This window comes from Saccopteryx leptura, chromosome 1, assembly GCF_036850995.1.
Source record: "Saccopteryx leptura isolate mSacLep1 chromosome 1, mSacLep1_pri_phased_curated, whole genome shotgun sequence".
NCBI lineage: Eukaryota > Metazoa > Chordata > Mammalia > Chiroptera > Emballonuridae > Saccopteryx > Saccopteryx leptura.
The window spans coordinates 317,641,865-317,660,024 of NC_089503.1; the positions used below are offsets into that span (position 1 = coordinate 317,641,865).

Genomic DNA, 18,160 nt, shown 5'->3' on the forward strand with positions numbered 1-18,160 from the left:
CCACTTGACTAAAACACCCATAAAGATTTGGAAAATAGAAATAAAAATAAAATAAACAAATGAGATTTTATGAGGAGTAACTGTGACTAAAGTTTAAAGAGGGTGAGACGCAAACAAATCCGTCCTTCCCTCCCACGAGCTCAGTGGCGGGTTCCCGAGGGGACACCGAGGAGACGCGGCACCGCACCCCTCAGGAGAGAGCCCCGCACCCACCTGGTCGCATGGGTTGGTGTGCCGGACAAGGAACCTCAGGAAGTTGAACCTGGAGCACTTCCGGACGAGGATCAGATCAGAAGACCCATCTCCCAGGTGGGCAGCCGGAGACAGGCCACTGGGGCACCGGGGACAAGCACAGGACATGTTGACGGCATTGATGGCCAGGAACTTGCCGCAGATGACCTTCCACTCCTCCACCTCCTCTGGAGCAGAAGCACCGGGAAGGCACGTGAGAGGCAGGGCCAGCGGGCAGGAGGGCATCCTGGGGCAGGCGGGATGGGACTGTCCTCTGCTCCCTCCCTCCCTCCAGTTTGGACATTTCTCCGGTTTCGTTCTGGCCACACATTCAGTGCAAACACTAGTGCCCTCTAAGAACACCCACCGTGGGAGCTGTGCTCTCGCCCCAGGAAGCTGACACTGGTCCCCCCGTGGGGACTTCTGAACAACGATTTGTTGTTCAGTTGTTCTGGCCTGCCCTCTGATTCTGTGTGGCCCGTGAGCTAAGAAAATACTGACTGCCTGACTTGTGGTGGCGCAGTGGATAAAGCGTCGACCTGGAAATGCTGAGGTCGCCGGTTCAAAACCCTGGGCTTGCCTGGTCAAGGCACATATGGGAGTTGATGCTTCCAGTTCCTCCCCCCTGTCTCTCTCTCTCTCTCTCTCTCTCTCTCTCTCTCCTCTCTAAAATGAATAAATAATAATAAAAAAAAAAAGACTACTAACTACCGCATTTTTAGAGATCTAAAGAGTGATACTTGATGAAACACGCAAATTACATGAAACTCAAATTGCAGCTTCTGTCTGTGGATACCAGCTGCGCCATTCCTTCCCGAGGGGCTGGCAAAACCCAGAAAGTTCCCTACAGCCCTCAACAGCAACACTGCTGACCGCTGACCTGCTTCCTGAGTGTTCTAAGCCAGAAGCACGTGGCTGGCACCACGACAGTGACACAGAGGAGGACAGCAGACGCAGCATCCAAACCTCTGCTCCTCTCTTGAACCCGGCCCAGAGGGCCACCGCTGAAGCTAAAGGGAAGGGACGCAGGAGCGCAGGAGGGCGTGGGGCAGAGGGCAAGCAGGCTCCAGCCCTTGACCTTCAAGCACACATAGGACAGAGAGTCCTCTCTACCCCGGAGACGTTACCCGTGCTCTCCAGGCCGTACAGCGACCTCTTCTGCTCTTCCTCCAGCTGCTGCCTGCTCTGCCTGCACACAAAGCACCTGAGAGAGAGACAGGAACACCCCTTCACTGCGGACGTCCAACAGCGCGGTGGACGTGCATGCCACATACAAGGGCATTTCAACTCTTCTCAAGTTACAGAAAGTTCAACCTCAGAGGCTTCATTAAAAATACTTTTATGGGCAGTTGGCTCAGTGGTAGAGCATCAGCCTAGCGTGTGGATGTCCTCGGTTCAATTCCCGGTCAGAGTGCACGGGAAAAGCAACCATCTGCTCCTCCACCCCTTCCCATCTCCTGCCTCTTCTCCTCCCACAGCCATGGCTTGGATGGTTCAAGCAAGTTGGCCCCTGGAGCTGAGGATGGCTCCATAGCCTTGCCTCAGGTGCCAAAATAGCTCGGTTGCCAAGCAATGGAGCAGTGGCTCCAGATGGGCAGAGCATTGCCCCCTAGTGGGCTTTCTGGATAGATTCTGGTTGGGGTGCATGCAGGCATCTGTCTGCCTCCCCCCTCTCATATAATAATAATAAAAAAAACTTTTATGTGTCCATTTGAATTCTCAAAATTAGATTTACTTTTAAAAATTTTATGTCAGCACGTCCTTCTCTAATATTGATAAACGCTATCAAGGCAAAGCACACCCCACGAGGCCCCAGTTCTGGCCCCTGGGCGTGGCCATCTCGGCTTTACTCGGTATAGTGCTGGCTGGAAAACCGGACACTAAGAGCGCCATTCCACCAGCGCGTTTCCGCTGAGCCCAAGTCACCGTCACAGTCAGAGGACGTCACAGTAACTTGTTCCAGCCAGTTCCAAGCAAGTGAGTAACTCGAAACTTAACTCCTTAGTCTAGAACACCTTCGCCGTCTCGGGTACCCCTGCACTCATGCCACCAAACAGGATGAGCGCTTATGCTGGCAAAGTCAGCTCACTAAGTTTAGTGACACAATTCAAATAATGTCTACCTCTGACTGTGCTGAGTTCACGGTCTGAAATTCTCCACTCAAAGGCGGATAGGACCGAGGGAAGGAGGTAAATGTCTGAATGACTTCAAGCAAAGCCCACACACCAGATGGACAAACACATCTGGTTGCAGGATCCACGTGTTCAGACCACACACGGAGCAGGGACAGACGCTCTGTGTCTCCATCGGGCCCCTGGGCCACATGACTGATCTGAGGATTATTTCAGGAACTGCTTTAAACTAGCACACTTGTTGGATATACTGGGGGTGCAGAAGCTGTGGCTCTGAGTCACATGGGAACGTGCTCCAGAGACCGACGGCTGCTCAGTGGACAGGCTCTCGGCTGCCACCAACCTCATCTCCCTCTCAGGGGTCGGCCCTCTCCTCTGCGCCCGTTTGCTCCCTGGGTGGGAACATCTGGGGGCTGCTCTGCGTGACTTCACACCAGGAGCAGACCCCCGCGTCCTGCTCTCTCCCTGCAGTCACCACAGACACGGCAGTGAGGTGCTCTGGGGGCTGCTCTGCGTGACTTCACACCAGGAGCAGACCCCCGCGGCCCGCTCTCTCCCCGCAGTCACCACAGACACGGCAGTGAGGTGCTCACCCGGCCCGGCAGGGCTTCCCGTCCCGTGGAGACCCCACCGTGTGCTGTGCAGGGAGGAAGGACACGGTTCCTTCGTAGCAGTGATGCGACAGAAAGGTCTTCAAACCTGAGGACAGGGAGTGACAAGGAGGGAGTGACAGGGAGTGATCAGCCACAAGGTCATCCCTCAGTCACAACAGTGTGATCATCAGCTTAGAAACCCTAGTGAGAGCACGTCCCTTCAAAAGGCGTTCTAACCGTAGAGCCCCCGCAGGAGGGGCCACGCAGGCCACCATCAGGGGACTGAGGTCCTGTCTGCCTGCTCACACTGGACAACACGTGTGGGTGCAGGGCCAGTGTGACCGAGAAGGAAGGAAGCTGCCACAGTGGGTGTCTTTCAACACAGGCAAGAGGGCTACCTTCGTCACCAGTGACCCCTCATGGTCTTACCAGTGTGGGTGGCCTGTGCGTTCTGACGGATTCTACCCACAGTCACTGCGGCACTGGGGACCCTGAAGGCCCGATGTTGGCATGACTCTGAGACACATTTCAGGGCAGACCCATCAGGTCCCTCTGCTCCTCTAAGAGAGTCAGTGTTCCCCCCGCAGCCCCCAGGCTTGGCCCCCACGCTCATCACGACAACTTGGCATCTTGTCAGAACTCAGGACAAACACCGAGGCAGCAATGCCACCAAAAGCCCCCTCTGGCAAACTGCCTGTGCTCAGAGCACACGGGCTGGGCAAAGCCACCTTGAGCTGGCCGGGCCTTCCATGTTCCCACCCAGAGAGCACGGCGTGACTCTGACCAGCTGTCTGGAGAAAGTCAGACACAGGGGAATGGACCTCAGGGCCACAGCGGAGTCCACGCAGGGTCCTGCGAGTCAGATGCTGGGCTGGCTTCAGTTGTGGTCACATCTGATGTGATGGGGAGGCCACCATATCCCCCCACACTGAGGTCACCCTCCTTCAACATGGTGCCCAGGCCCTACCTGTCACATGTTGTTACTACAGGGTGACCAATACTCGGCCCACTGACAGCTCCCCCAGCCTCGACGGGTCTGCCATCAGACCTGGACTTGCCCGGTGTTCTCTACAGCACCCAGCACATGGCCGGGCACCTGGCCGATGTCCAGTCACTCCCTGTCCTCCGGAAAAACAGCTTCCAATTGTCCTCTGCTGCCCTCCCACCCCACAGTGGGACAACTTGCAACTCAGTTCCTTCTGAAAGTGAAGGTAGGAGGGTATGGCTGCTCTATCCCCAGCTTTGAGCTCCAGGTGGCCTCTGGAGTCCAATGTCCCCATTTCTGTGTCCTTAGATGGGGCCACCTGCATGTCCTGCTGCACCTACAATGCCACGTCCTCTTTCCGTCACTCTGCCTCTGAGCATTTGCTCTACAACTAAACCCGGAGCCCACCTTCGGGAGAACATCTCACACTGCTGCAGGTCCCGCAGCGGATGGGGACACGGGGACGGGGATGGGGACGGGGACGGGGATGGGGACGGGGATGGAGACGGGGACGGGGACGGGGACGGGGACAGGGATGGAGACGGGGATGGGGACAGGGATGGAGACGGGGATGGGGACCGGGACGGGGACGGGGATGGAGACGGGGACGGGGATGGGGAAGGGAAGGAGACGGGGACGGGGACGGGGACAGGGATGGAGACGGGGATGGGGACAGGGATGGAGACGGGGATGGGGACAGGGATGGAGACGGGGACGGGGACGGGACGGAGGAGTGAGACGGGAACACGCCCCTGCTGGGGCACCTGCAGAGGGCTGCCCAGGCTCGTGAGCACAGCCCCCGCTGTACAACAACAGGTCATCAGGAAGATGGCACTCGCCTCCAGCCACTGGAATTTGGGGGCTTTTCTAATTTCCTCATGATTTCTTTTCCTAATTAGAGTTTTAATGGGGCATTTTTTTTCATGTTTTAATTTTAAAGCCACACTGTAGTTTTAAGTTAAGTGGATCTTTTCAGTGAGTTAAAATCACCAAGTTGCTATTTGTTTTCTCCCAAGAAAATGGTTTCGATTTAAGTACTTGGAACTACTCAATTTAATTTCATACAGATTTACCCAGAAGCACCGGAGAGGGCAGTGCCCCAGGTCAGTGTGTTCACCTGAGTGACAAGGGAGCCAGACCCTGACCTCTGTGCCCTCCCCGACCCTTTCCCCTGCAGACTGTCACCTCTGTGCAGCCTGGAAGCGACTGCGGTTTCCGGCGGCTCTGGCTCCGTGGTCAGACATGGGGAGACAGGCCTGTGACCGAGGGCAGCTCTCAGGACGCCAGGGGTCTGCAGCTACAGGGGAGCCGGTCCTCGGTTTCCGTTATGGGGGCACCTTCCTCTCGGGGCGCCATGCAGACGAGATCACCGAGGGGTGTGAACACACTTAGTTTCCCGCAGGCTGTTCAGACTTACCCGAGAAGTCGTATCTGGCGAGCCCCATCCAACGCTTCTTCTCGCTGTCCTTGATGATGTCCCCATAGAAGCCGTAGCCCAGCAGGGACACTGAGTATCGCAGCAGCTCGCCATTGTGATGCACGGAGGACACGTCCACGGGCAGTGAGTCCCCTGCAGAGAGAAGCCACGGGGTGGAAGCCGCTTCCCTCCTGCCCGTGCAGGGTGCCCTGTCTGCCCTGCAGGAGGCTTCACTGAAATGCAAGCCACCCAGACGGCATCCACGAGACTGTTCTCTGGGTGTCCAGTTCTTGAGTCAAATGACAACACTTGACTTAAATTTACAAAACAGGCTTGGAGAGCGGCTATGTGGAGACAAGTGAGGACACGCCAGTGAAGCTCGTTAGTGTCACCTATAGGAAGGGGGTGGATTTGACGATGAAGGAAATGTGAATCTGAAAATACACAGTCATAAATGGCATCTCTGCAGACACAGCATGTCCGTGGCTGTGGGGGACAGTGAGCAGCACTGTCCTCGGGGACCAGGGAGGGAGAGGCAGCCACACACCTGTCATGCACGTGCTGTGACACACCTGAACGTGTCAGCAGCCCCCGTGTCTCTGGTCCACTGATCAGTAAACCAGGGAGTTTCCTGGCCTTGGGGACGCTCGTGAGGGAGGAGGAGGAGCAGAGGAAACAGGGCGTGGAGAGAGTGTGGAAGGCAGGCAGGGACTGTGGCCTGGGAAGGCCGTGTGCCGTCTGCGCGGGTGGCAAGGGGTCACGCCGTGAATGCAGAGAAGGTGAAATGCAAGGCACCAGACAAGTGTGGGACAGTCTGGGATAGGGGCAGCCTGGCCACGCCTGGGGACACCAAGGAGCATCCACAAGGTCACAGGGTGCCTGGTGCCCAAGGCTCTGGAAGATTCTGAGCAGATTTTGTGTTTTCAAAGGGTCCCTCTGCTGGCGGGAAGACAGGACTTGATGACAGGTGGAGGGAAAGCACATGGACACTGAGGACAGTGAGTGTCATGAGTCTCTTTGTGCCTGCAGCTGCTCACTGGGTCTGTGATGGCTGACAGGGACCTACCCACGATGATGTGCAGAGCTGATGTTTCTGGGTCGTTGGTGCCAACCGTTGAGTAACACACACAATCTGTTGACCCTAGTAAGGGAAAGAGAAGGCCCTTAAAAGCATTATAGTAACTTTAGAAAACTGGGGTACATTTCCAGTCCAGGGTGCAGTGAGCCCTTCCTTTTCCTCCACAGCACAGAGTAAACAAGGAATAAATGCACTTTATCTACATAATGCATACTGGAAACATTGAGGTGAATTCAACAATAGCACTGCAATTGGAGTGTGCAGCAATGTCAATGGGCTCTTCACATGGTCCCCGAAAGTGACGCCCCGAGTGACACCAGCCGGGGTGGCTGTCAGGGCACACAGCTCAGCACCCTGCATGGTGTTCCCTCCTGGCGGCCGCAAAGACGGGCAGTAGCGGCGTCTCCAATTTGGAAAGCGCATGACAAGTGCAGGCGGCTTGTGAAGGTCACAGAGAAGCATACGGAGGTCCAAGCTCACAGACACGTCACTCAGCTTCTCCTCCCTGTGCCTGGTGAGAGAGCCAGAGTCCTGGCCCATGCCCAGGTCACGGTGCAGCAGCGCCAGCGCACAGCCGTGCGGGGTCCGGCTGGACCGGCTCTGAACCGCACTCAGCACGGTGAACACACCTCCTCCTCCTGCTGCATCCTCATCTGTAAAGTGGGGGAGACCTCAGAGCACCCAGGTGCACCTGGGCCTCAGGGTGTGGCCGTGATACTCCCGGTCCTCCCTAGGCCTGTCCTGCTTCTAACTGGGTCAGAATGCGGGTTGTTGTTCTCAGCTTGAGTGGGCAGAGGTTTATAGCAGGAGGCACTGGTTTACAGCAGATTCCTGAACCCCACGCTCCAAGGTTCTGACTTAACAGGTTTGAGATGGGGCTGAGGAACCAGAATTTTAATAAGACGTGCTGAACGTCTTATTAAATCTGGACCAGCTAGAAACTCTGGTCCAGATTTCCCAAGAACCAACCATGTGACAGTGTCTACAACTGCACAGGACTGCCGTGGACCACAGTCAGCCAGGGATGACCTGGGGTGAATAGGCAAGGCCTCTCTGGGGCAGAGGCCGTGGGCTAGGAATAACCTGCAAGTCCCATCACCAGTGACATCCAGCCTCAGTGCCCAGGACCAACTTGCTTGAACCAATCAAGTCATGGCTGTGGGAGGGGAAGAGAGAGAGATGGAGAGAGAGAAAAGGGGTAGGGGGAGGACTGGAAAAGCAGATAGTTGCTTCTCCTGTGTGCCCTGACTGGGAATCGACCCTGGGACACCCACACGCCGGGCCAACACTCTACCACTAAGCCACCCAGCCAGGGCCTAAACTGAATTTCTAATAGGTTCCAGGCATTATTTTGCTGAAAAAAATCAGATTTCTAAGGAAGGTAATCTGCTCAGCTCACTTCTGCTCAGAGTCCTTTCTGGGGCCATGGCCCTGTCCCTGCACCTCCCACCTCTACTCTGCCTCTTACTCACATGACTCACACCACCTGAGCTGCCACAGCACCTCCCACGGCCAAGCCTGCTCCTACCTCAGGGCCTTTGCACGTGCCAATCCTGCCTAAACTGCCTGCCCCAGACATAGGGTGCTATCCTCCCCTGTCTGGCCCCAGGTCAGTATCATACCAGGCCTCCCTGAGCACCCTGTCTGGACCCGTGTGCTCCCCATGCTCCGCCGTGCTGCCCTGTCATTTCTTATTTATTCTGTGTCTCTACCCAGGCTCCGTGTCTTCCCTGCGTTGTTCATTCCTGGGTCACACAGCAGGAGCTGGCCCACAGAGACGTGAAGAACTCTCTTGAGTGAACGCTTGATGATTGAGTGGACAGATGAATGGTCGGGGCTCTGGGGATGGTCAGGGCGCAGATTCCTTGTGTTTTCAGTTTAAAGAGCTCGGTCTGCTGGCACTCGGGGAACAGACCACTGCTTCCAGTCCACTCCAATGTCCTGATCGTGGGTTGTTCCCCCAAAACACCATTTCTCCCTTGTCCCTCTCGGATATAACGCCACTCCCCAATGACTTTCCCAGACATCAGTTGGAGAAGACTTGATCAAAGAGGAAGAGCCAGCTCTAGAGGCAAGGAGATCGGGTTGATCCGGCCGTCACACCTCGGTTCTGGCGTTCACTCCTCAGAAGCCTCGTGACGCCCCAGGCCCAGTTGTTGAAAAGTCAACAGGGTCTTTGCAGTTTAGATTTTTGGGGGATAGAGATGTGGGGAACTGGCAGTAAGCTGACAGTCTGCCCAACTCCCCATCTCATTTGTTTTGTGAAGTTGCTAAAGGTTATTTTGCTATGGTGCTGGATTGTTTATACTCGTCCTGTCCCGCATGTCCCTCAGAAAGACTCAGCTCACTTCTGCTCAGAGTCCTTTCTGGGGCCACAGCCCTGTCCCTGCACCTCCCTCCTCCACTCTACTAAAAGAAACTTGGAGGCAAGTTTCTTTTTACCCTTTGTTTTGTGAAGTTAAGATGTTGTGTATGGTGGGAGTTTTCTACACTTGGGAGAATTCTTGGGACGACTTGGAAATATGACTTTGTTTTAATGATCTCTTTGATTTGCTAATGGCCTCTCTTTGCCCTATAAATAAAGCAGGCTGGGGAATGGAGCTTTGCTTTTTGCAAGCTATCTCTTGCATTGTAAAGAAACCTCCCGTGCCCATCCTTTTTCTAAGCCTATTTTCTTAATTCCGCGCTGTTCCCACTCAGGACCTGGAATTACTAGCCACGCTGGTTTGTGGCACCCAGTGACATGTCTCCTGTGCTCTCAGTCCCCGTGTGGCCCAGAACATTGCCCTCACACGTGACCGAGTCAGCTGCATGGCCATCCGTCCTGGCACAGGCCGCATGTGCATGCCCCTGTCCAAAGCTGAGTCAACCAGGACGGAGCAGGCAGCAGCGCTCTTGCAAGAAATGCCTGGCACACTGCTGCCTTTCTGCCTCATCCTGGGCAGGACACAGCCCTTCAGAAGCAGAAGCGACAAAGGTGGCTCCTGAGTGGAGCCAGTCCAGTTCAGAACCCCAGGACAGTTTCCTTCTGTTCAAAATAGGGTATTTCTGATAAGCCAGCACGTGTGGCTCTTCCCACTCAGCTCGGGGCCTGGAGGCTACTGCAGTCCTGTGGGGGTGGCTGCTGTGCTTGTCTGCGTCACGAGTCTGCAGCCGGAAGATGGGGGCCGCCAGGGTGTCTCAGGAGCCCGGTGACGGCCCGTGGTGGAAGCACACTGAACTTTCCTCACTAGTCTCACATGCCGAGAGCTGACCCACGGTACAAAGACCCTCCCTAATGTTGGCTTTGTTCCTGGAAAGCTTCCACGGAGCCACGGGCACAAAGCACACAACACAAAGGCTCCTACGGGCCCCCTCTCCAGGACACACGCCCACCAGCACGGAATCCAGACTGGGACTCAGTCCCGGGCAGACAAAGAGTGAAGACGTCCCAGATGGTGTGCTCTGGTCCCTAAGTACATCTGTGTGAGGACACTCAACACCACCTCGATCCTGGGACCCTAACACACCACCCGTGGCTCCTCCAGGACACTAGACACCCACTTCAATCTCTGCTTTGGGGCCTCCTCTAGGCGCCACATCTCGAGGTCTCCATTAGAACTCGGGTCCTCTCCTGATTCCTCGTTGCATTCCCACTGGGTCGTCCCTGCTGCTTCCTGCACTCTCACTCCGCCATCCCATTCCTGCTGACTCTGCTCCAAAGCTATGCCCTAGTTACAGCCAACCACTGCCTCCACCCCCACCCCACCCACCCACTGGCCAAGTCACCAGTGTCCTCCCTGGGACTCAGGCAACTGTTTCCAGCTGCTCCTAGAACAGAACATAGGGCCTGGTCCTCAAGCCCGGTCAGAGGTCACTCTCCTGCTGACCTAAGACTTCTTCCCACCGTATTTCCTGGGATGGCTTTCTGGACGTGAGCCCTGCCTCTGTCCAGTCCCCTCTGTAACCCCACCCCTGGCATCGTTCAGCCACATGGCCTCTTGTACTGAGAGCACAGCCTGTTCCTACCACCATCCTGTGTCAGCTGACCCTCAGCGTGGCCCATGTCCATGCCCGCTGGACCTCACCTGTCACCTCTCAGGAAGGCCTCCTGGCCCCTTACCAGAACCACCACTCAGAGGCTCCTTCTCTGAGGTAGCCTGCTAGGGGAGACCCTGCACGCCTGCCTTGGGCACAGGCCACACCGTGCTCTGCGGAACCCCAAGGCCCAGAGTGCACAGCCCTCAGTCCAGGGCAGGGCCCTCCAAACACAGGGCAGATGTGAGCAGTTACGCTCTTTTCAAAGTTTAATAGCTTAGGGTTTTAGGTATTGCCGCTACCATCAGCAAATAGTGATAAAAGGCATAAAGGAAAACCGGATTACAATGTAAAAAGTAGCCCAAGCAGTCCAGAACATACCACACACAAAAGCCTAACTTGGAAAAAAGCTGTAAACCAACAACAACCAGGAATAAATACACTGAACAAACAACACTACTGCCAGTCAGAAAGGGACTTCCGGCCAGCGGCCGGGTAGAGTGGTCTCTGCTCCCTGGCCATCCACGCCCTTCTGGGTGACCCTGTGGCCTCACCCTCGTGCCTCGCTTCATCCATGAAATGGGACGATTATGGCACTGACCCCTCGGAACTGTCATGAGAACAGAAGTCCATGATGCATGTCTAGTGATGTTTGTTTACCCAGAGCCTAACCTGCAGCTGCGGGCTGGGCCTAGACACCAGGTCAGACAGAGACACCTCACCCCTGCTGAGTTGTCTGCAGAACTCTGAACCAATGAGAGGGCCCCTCCCTTTAGCTTAACACTCTCGTTTGTGAAAGGCCCGGGTGCTTCATGCAAAATACAGAGCCAGCCTTCCAGACACAGCCCCGCTGCCCAGTCAGCAGCTGCCGGACCCCAAACTGCCTGCCTGCTTAGCCCTGTCTGACACACTGCCCCCAATGCACTGAGCCCCCTCCTGTCTCTCCGCTCCTCTGGGTCTGCGCTACACAACTGCCCATGCCCCGTCTGTGTTCTGGGGGCTGGCAGTGACTTAGTGAGCTCCCCGTCCCCCACCACCAGACAGTCGGTTCCGTGAAAGCGGAGCCCGTCCCCCCACTCCCAGGCGGTCAGCATCTGGCAGGAAGCAGGACTTCCGGGAACAGGACGAGATTCCTTCCAAACATGGCTCTGTGACCCTTGGGTCAGTCACCAACCACTGCTCAAAAAAGTAGCAATAGTTGTGTAGTGATAGCAGTTTAAATAAAGAAATAAACCTGAAGAAAACGCCAAGGTAGCCCAGTGTGGGTGGCCCCATCGTGGGAAGTCGGCCAAAGGGAGAAAATCCCGACTGTCCTGAGTTCATTACAGCGGCCAGAGGGCAGGAGGGAGAGACCTGTGGGGTTAACCAGTGAACTGTGGGCCAAACCAGCACGATGCTCCCACTCCTGAGTGCACGCTGGGACGACCAGCCCCAAGGTGGCTATTTCCACAATTATCTAGAGAAGAGCCAGGCCCTCAGACCCCAGGACCCTTGCTCAGACAGGACCCTTGCTCAGACGGGAGCTCTGTGGACCCTGCTGCCTCCCCCGGAACAGCTGCTCCCTCACCTCTCAGGACATTTCCCACGTCCTCCCCATATGATGGGTAAGACCAGACCAGACTGGCTTTCCACCTGGCCCTGCAGCTGGTGCTGCAGACGCTGTGCCCCACAACCAGTCTTTCTGAAGACCCTCTCTTTTGAAAAGGCCTCCAGCCAGGAAGTGAGCACATCCGAGTCACAGGCGCCGGGGCTGCGAGGGCAGGGTCCTACCTGCGGGGATGATGCCGATGCGCAGCCGGCTGGGCACCAGCGCCGCCCGGGGCTCGTTCTGGTCCACGCCGGCACTCCTCTGCACCCCTCCTATCACGCCGTGCAGGACCTCGCTGAACATGCCGTCCCCACCAACACAGACGACTCTGCGGGAGCAAACACGGGCACGTGAGGTCCCCGCACTGCCGTCCCTGCGACCCCTTCTTTCTACGCTCCTCATGGTGTTCCTGTGAGGAGCAGCGTGTTCCTGAGCACAGGATGGCTCGGACTCCCAGGGGACAATCAGGGTGGCCCACGAGGTGGCCGACTCAGCGTCCACTCCTTCCTGAACCCTGTGCCCCCACACTCACCGCAGCTGCCTTCTGGAGCGGCCCGTTCACTGCTTCCTGCGGTCAGATCTTCCCAGACCCCAGGACGACACACTTCTAATGCCCGTCACAGCCTCCAGGAGGCTGAGGCTCCCAAAGGCCACCAGGGGCAGGACCAGGACAAGCTGCAGGCCCTGCCGTGCCCCGCGTGTCCCTTGTTGCAGAGAAAGTCTCCTTGGCCCACAGGCCTGTCCTTCCCTTCAGGCCTAGCTGCCAATACACAGCCAGACAAAGCGAAACCAAAACAGGCCTGTCTCTGCCTTGACCGAGCTCTCCAGGACCTGGGCCCCACTCCCAGCAGGCAGCCTGGAAACTGGGCCTCTGTGGCAGGTGACAGCAGCTCCTTCCCCTCCTGATGGTCTCTCCCTGTCCCCAACCACCCCAATGCCTCTGATGCTCTTTCCCATTTCTGTGGGGAACTCCACCTGCTCCTTGGCCTGTGACCCGACTCCCACTGTGTGACTCCTAAATCTATGTCCCAGAACCTCTCCTCTGGGGTCACCCCACACATTTCTGATGTCCCCAGGGACACGGGTGCAGCTTTGTTCCTCCTAGAGCCTTCCAGCACTGCTGACACGGGGGTGCAATGACACACCTGACCAGGACCCCAGCACAGAGATGGTGCAGCTGCCACAACCGCACTGCTGGGGAGGCACAGACCAGGACTGGATTCTGGCCACCCAGCCCCCTGCCGTCCCTTAACCATCTCACTGGTCAGACTAGAGCAGGTGACTCACCCTGCCAACTCCACAGCCCAGTGGACACTTTCTTCAGTGGATGTACCATCATCCTCAAAACCCTCCGCTCCTTTCTCAGCTTGACGCCCCACCTGGGCCTGAGTCAGGTTACCCTGGGCATCTTCTTCAAGAGTCAGTCACTGTGACCAGCCGCTTCTCCCCCCAGAAGTCCTGAAGACCATCCCTCTGCATGTGCCCTCTGCCACTGTCCAGCCAGCTCTTGCCCCCAACTCAGAACCTCTCAATCCCCCTGGGTCCAATCCCACTTCATTGCTACTTGCCACGGAGCTTTCAGAAATGTTACGAAACACAGACCTGATCCTTATGAGTGTTCCATGGACCTTCCTTTGCCACCTATTCCTAGGTACCACCTGCCTGCCCTGTCCACGAGGCAGAGGAAGCCAGTGCTGCAGGAGCTGACGTGCCAGCAGGTAGAGGCAACATGAACACCATCATCCACCAGGCACACTCACAACACCCCTTCTGTGTCACTGCAGCCGGACACGGCCGGTGGGGTCTGACCAAGGGGGAACATCGTACAGACTCAAACCGAGACACGCTGCAGAGTGACGGTTTGCCCTCAGCCACCCCGAGAAAGGCCAAGCTGCTCTGCCTTTCAGAAGACGGGAGAGAAAGGATGACTGATCAGAGGGCAGAGCACAGTCCTGGGTTTTCTTCTGCTATAAATATATAGTGGGACCACTGGCAGGACCTGAGGGCTGCAGATAGGTCACCATGTCAGCCCTAATTTCCTGGGCTATATCCCTGGTTCTGTAAGAGATGCCCTTATTTTTTAGGAAACATACAGTGAACTCCTGTAGGGATGACATGCGGTGAGTGTGATCACATCTGTGACATGCACTCACGAAATTCTACACGGAGTTGGGGAAGACCAAAAAGAAAACACACATGGGCGAGACAATGTTTCTCTCTGGGCCGTAGGAGAACACGGAACTCTAAATCGTCTGCTGCTTCTCATGTTCTACAAGAAGCCTGTGTACTTTTACAACCAGGGGGGAAAATGTAAGGAAAGGAGCGAACGAAACTAAGGCGGGTGGGTAAGATCTGATGAGGATGCTCTGCTCACGTATCGGGTTGGAGGACACTCACTCACCCATCATACTTGTCCATGTTCGTCTCGTACAAAGTCTCCTTGGCATGATTAGCGCTTTCCGTGACTGCGGAAGAAATAATGAGACCGTCATACAGTTTACACTAAATCTGTGACCCTACTCTTAACATGGAAGACAAGTAAATTAGTCTTTGAAAACAAGGTCCAGTAAAACCCTCAGGAGGACTTCCTGTAAGAAGCCCCTTCACAGACGGAACCTAAGGCCCCTTAGAGAAAACAGATCATGTCGACCTCAGTGCAGCACGCCCCTCTCTTAGAAGACATTCCACGGGGTGATGACAACGGCACATTCTTGGCATTTAAGTGCCAACAGAGGATGACTTTTGGGAAAGAAATTATTCTTCTATGTTACAGCTTTTCCTTACTATCCAAGTCACTCAGAAAATTTTAGAATACACCAAGATGTAGACAACATAAAATTGGTCCAGAGTCTGCATGTCCCCGCTTGAGAAACAAAACCTCTGTTGGAATTTTAGTGTGTGAACAACGCTGCATACTGTTTTCCTAACGTCACGTCACCTTCACTTCTGTACCATTAAACATTCTTTGTAAGGACCATTTGAAAGGACTATGTGCTCTTCCTTCAAGTTTGCCACATTTTTATCTGCCAGCTTCCTGTTTAAGCTGTTTCCAACGTTCTGTTATTGTAAAATGTGGCAACGGGCATCTGACTATCTCCCTAGGAAAGATGTGGAAAACTGGACTACTGGGCAGAACCCCTCATTTTAAAGCCCCTTGACCTATGTGGCCCATTGCCCAGTGCTCCTGAGTAAGTGCACAAGGGACCCTCCCCATGCGCGCCTCCCAGGGCCCGCCTCGCGGTGCCTTCCCAGCAGCAAGAACTTGCTCTGAAAACTTGGAGCCACAAATGCAACATCATGTTATGTTTCTTAAAATGTCCCTTATTGGTAAACTTATTTCTAAATACTTTTAATTGCTTGTATTGCTTTCTCGCAAGAATTTTCTGCCCGTGACTTTTATCCTTTCATCTTCAGTGTTTTTCCTGAGTGCTTTCAACACCAGGAGTTGCTAGAAAACTCTGCACTCTTTATTTGTACTGTTCTCCTGTTTTGTAAAAAAAAAAAAAATACACACGAAAAAAACCCCAAACCCATTCTATTTTGTTTAAACCAATCTTACAAAATACAAATCTCCAGTGGCCTCATTTGTGTCTTTCTCCAAGGCACTTGTGCGCCAACCCTTACCGACCACTTCGGTGGAGATGGCGGCCAGCGTGAACAGTGGTGCCACTTTCCTCTCGTAAATCCGCTTGCCTTGTCCTTTTCCCCCGAACGGGTTGATGAATACCAGTAGATGCTTCGGTCTGCAGGCTACAAGACAACAGCAATGTGTGGGTCACAGTAATACAGCAAAGGAGCAAAACCAGAAACTGTGGTACTGAGCAAAATGAAACTGCGGTGGTTTGAGAGTTCCACTCTACGTCAGCCCGCTGTGTGGAAGTCCCGGGTTTGATTCACGGTCAGGGCACACAGGAGAAGTAACCAGCACCCTTCCCTGTCCCCGTCCCCACCCCTTCCCCTCCTGCAGCCTTGGTTTGAATCATTCAAGCGAGTTGACCCCAGGCACTGAGGATGGCTCCATGGCCTCGCCTCAGGTGCTAAAAGCTTGGTTGCTGAGCAACAGAGCAGTGGCCCCAGATGGGAGAGCATCAACCAGTAGGGGGCTTGTCGGGTGGATCCCTGTCGGGGAGCATGCAGGAGTTTGCCTCTGCCTCTTCCCACTCTCACTGAATAAAAAAAAAAAATTAAGACTGTCTGTTCATCATTAAAACATGAAGACAGTGAAAATGCAAGCCATCCAGTGGGAGAAAGTATCTGTAATTCGTAAGTCCAATGAAAAGATTCAGACCCACAACAGGTAAAGCATTTCTAGGTGTGGTTAAGAAAGGCAACCCAACAGGAAAATGGACAAGAGACTTGAACTGACAGCTCAGAGGGTTTCCAAATGGCCCATAAACAGAAATGGAGATTACAGCCACAATCAAGAATACTAACAGCCACCAGAAGGGCTAAAATTTTAGGAGTGTGGTTAAGAGGCAGGGCAGCCAGAACTGATGTTCACTGATGTTCCCTGATGAACGTCAATCTACTGGGGTAGGACACACGCACCCTGTCCAATCAGCAAGCCCACGCCCAGGTAGGCTCCCATTAGAAGTGTAAATATGTTTGGCCAAAGACACACACTGGGACACTTGTGGTGGCGTTGCCTGCAGAGCCCACAACGGGAAAACATCCCAATGACTGCCAGCGGCAAAGTGGATGAATAAATGCACATCCACACCACAGAGCACCATGCGGCCACCACAGCGGCCTCTGCCGCACCCCACGCTAGGGACGAACGTCTCAAATGTCATGCTGAGCTGAATCTCCAGACAGAGCTTTTGCTGTGGGCACTATACCCAACTGGTCCTCTGATTTGAAAATGTGTAAAAGTCACAGTGATGCATCACCACCAGCATGGTTACAGGGGCTGTGACAGGAGACGGGGAGGAAAGAGCACAACAGCATGCACATGCACACGTACATGCATGCACACACACACACACATGCACGTACTCACACACACACATGTACACACGTGCACACATGTAGGTAGATACCTGGGTCTGCACATGCACACACACATACATAAACATGAGCACACTCACACACATATATAAACATGTACTCACACGCTTATGCACATGTGCATACACACCCTCACACACTCAAGCATACTGCACACCCCATGTGCGTGCGTGCACACGTGTGTGCATACTCACACATGCACTCATACTGCACACACATGCACATGTGTAGGTACGCTCACATGCATGGACTCACACATGCACACTGCACACACGTGCACACATATGCACTCACACATACACACACATGCAGGTACCGCCATCCTTGGTATTTCTGTAAATGCAAACGCTGCACATACTCAGCTCCTCCAGTTGCTCGCGGAGGGTCTGCAGCCACAGGTGGCACAGGTGCTCGTCAGCACCACAGAAAGTCAGCTGAGCACACTTCCAGCGGTGGCGCCGGGCTCTCTTCACATAGTGCACTGCATGGAAACAGGCGCATTAGTCCCTAGCCCGCAGCCTCCATGATTGACCCGCAGGAGGTAGCCACCCATGTCCACCACAGGCTCGGAGCTCCAGATGCCACACAGTTTGCCCCTGCTGACTAGTTAGGACTTCCAAGAAACACTAGGGGAAAATCCTACTTCTCAGTTCTTTTAACCCAAGTAAAAAAAATTAAGAAAAGAAAAACCAAAGCATAAATTAAAATCAAATCATGAAAATGATACAAGGAAGTATGTATAAAGATAAACCAAGGAGCCTGACCAGGCAGTGGTGCAGTGGCACAGAACCTCAGACTGGGACCCAGAGGACCCAGGTTTGAAACCCAGAGGTTGTCAGCTTGAATGCAGGCTCATCTGGCTTGAGTGCTGGCTCACCAGCTTGAGTGCGGGGTCATTGGCTTGAGCGTGGGATCACAGATGTGACCCCATGGTCATTGGCTTGAGCCCAAAGGTCGCTGGCTTGAAGCCCAAGGTTGCTGGCTTGAGCAAGGGGGTCACTCACTCTCCTCTAGCCCCCCCCCCATCAAGGCACATATGAAAAAGCAATCAGTGAACAACTAAGGAGCCACAATGAAGAATTGATGCTTCTCATCTCTCTCCCTTCCTGTCT

At 54.6% G+C, this 18,160-nt stretch overlaps 1 protein-coding gene across 2 annotated transcripts in view; it reads right to left on the bottom strand.

The window, feature by feature from the left end:
- CERK (ceramide kinase) overlaps nt 1-18,160 on the bottom strand; it is a 36,196-nt gene that overhangs the window by 3,959 nt on the left and 14,077 nt on the right. For both annotated transcript variants that reach the window (XM_066358702.1, XM_066358703.1), the window contains exons 3-11: nt 17,407-17,529; nt 15,666-15,791; nt 14,443-14,506; nt 12,224-12,369; nt 6,425-6,499; nt 5,359-5,511; nt 2,957-3,062; nt 1,359-1,435; nt 214-419 (exon numbers count right to left, since the gene is read on the bottom strand). In XM_066358702.1, the coding sequence (XP_066214799.1) occupies nt 214-419; nt 1,359-1,435; nt 2,957-3,062; nt 5,359-5,511; nt 6,425-6,499; nt 12,224-12,369; nt 14,443-14,506; nt 15,666-15,791; nt 17,407-17,529 (1,076 nt within the window). The remainder of the gene's footprint in view (nt 1-213; nt 420-1,358; nt 1,436-2,956; nt 3,063-5,358; nt 5,512-6,424; nt 6,500-12,223; nt 12,370-14,442; nt 14,507-15,665; nt 15,792-17,406; nt 17,530-18,160) is intronic.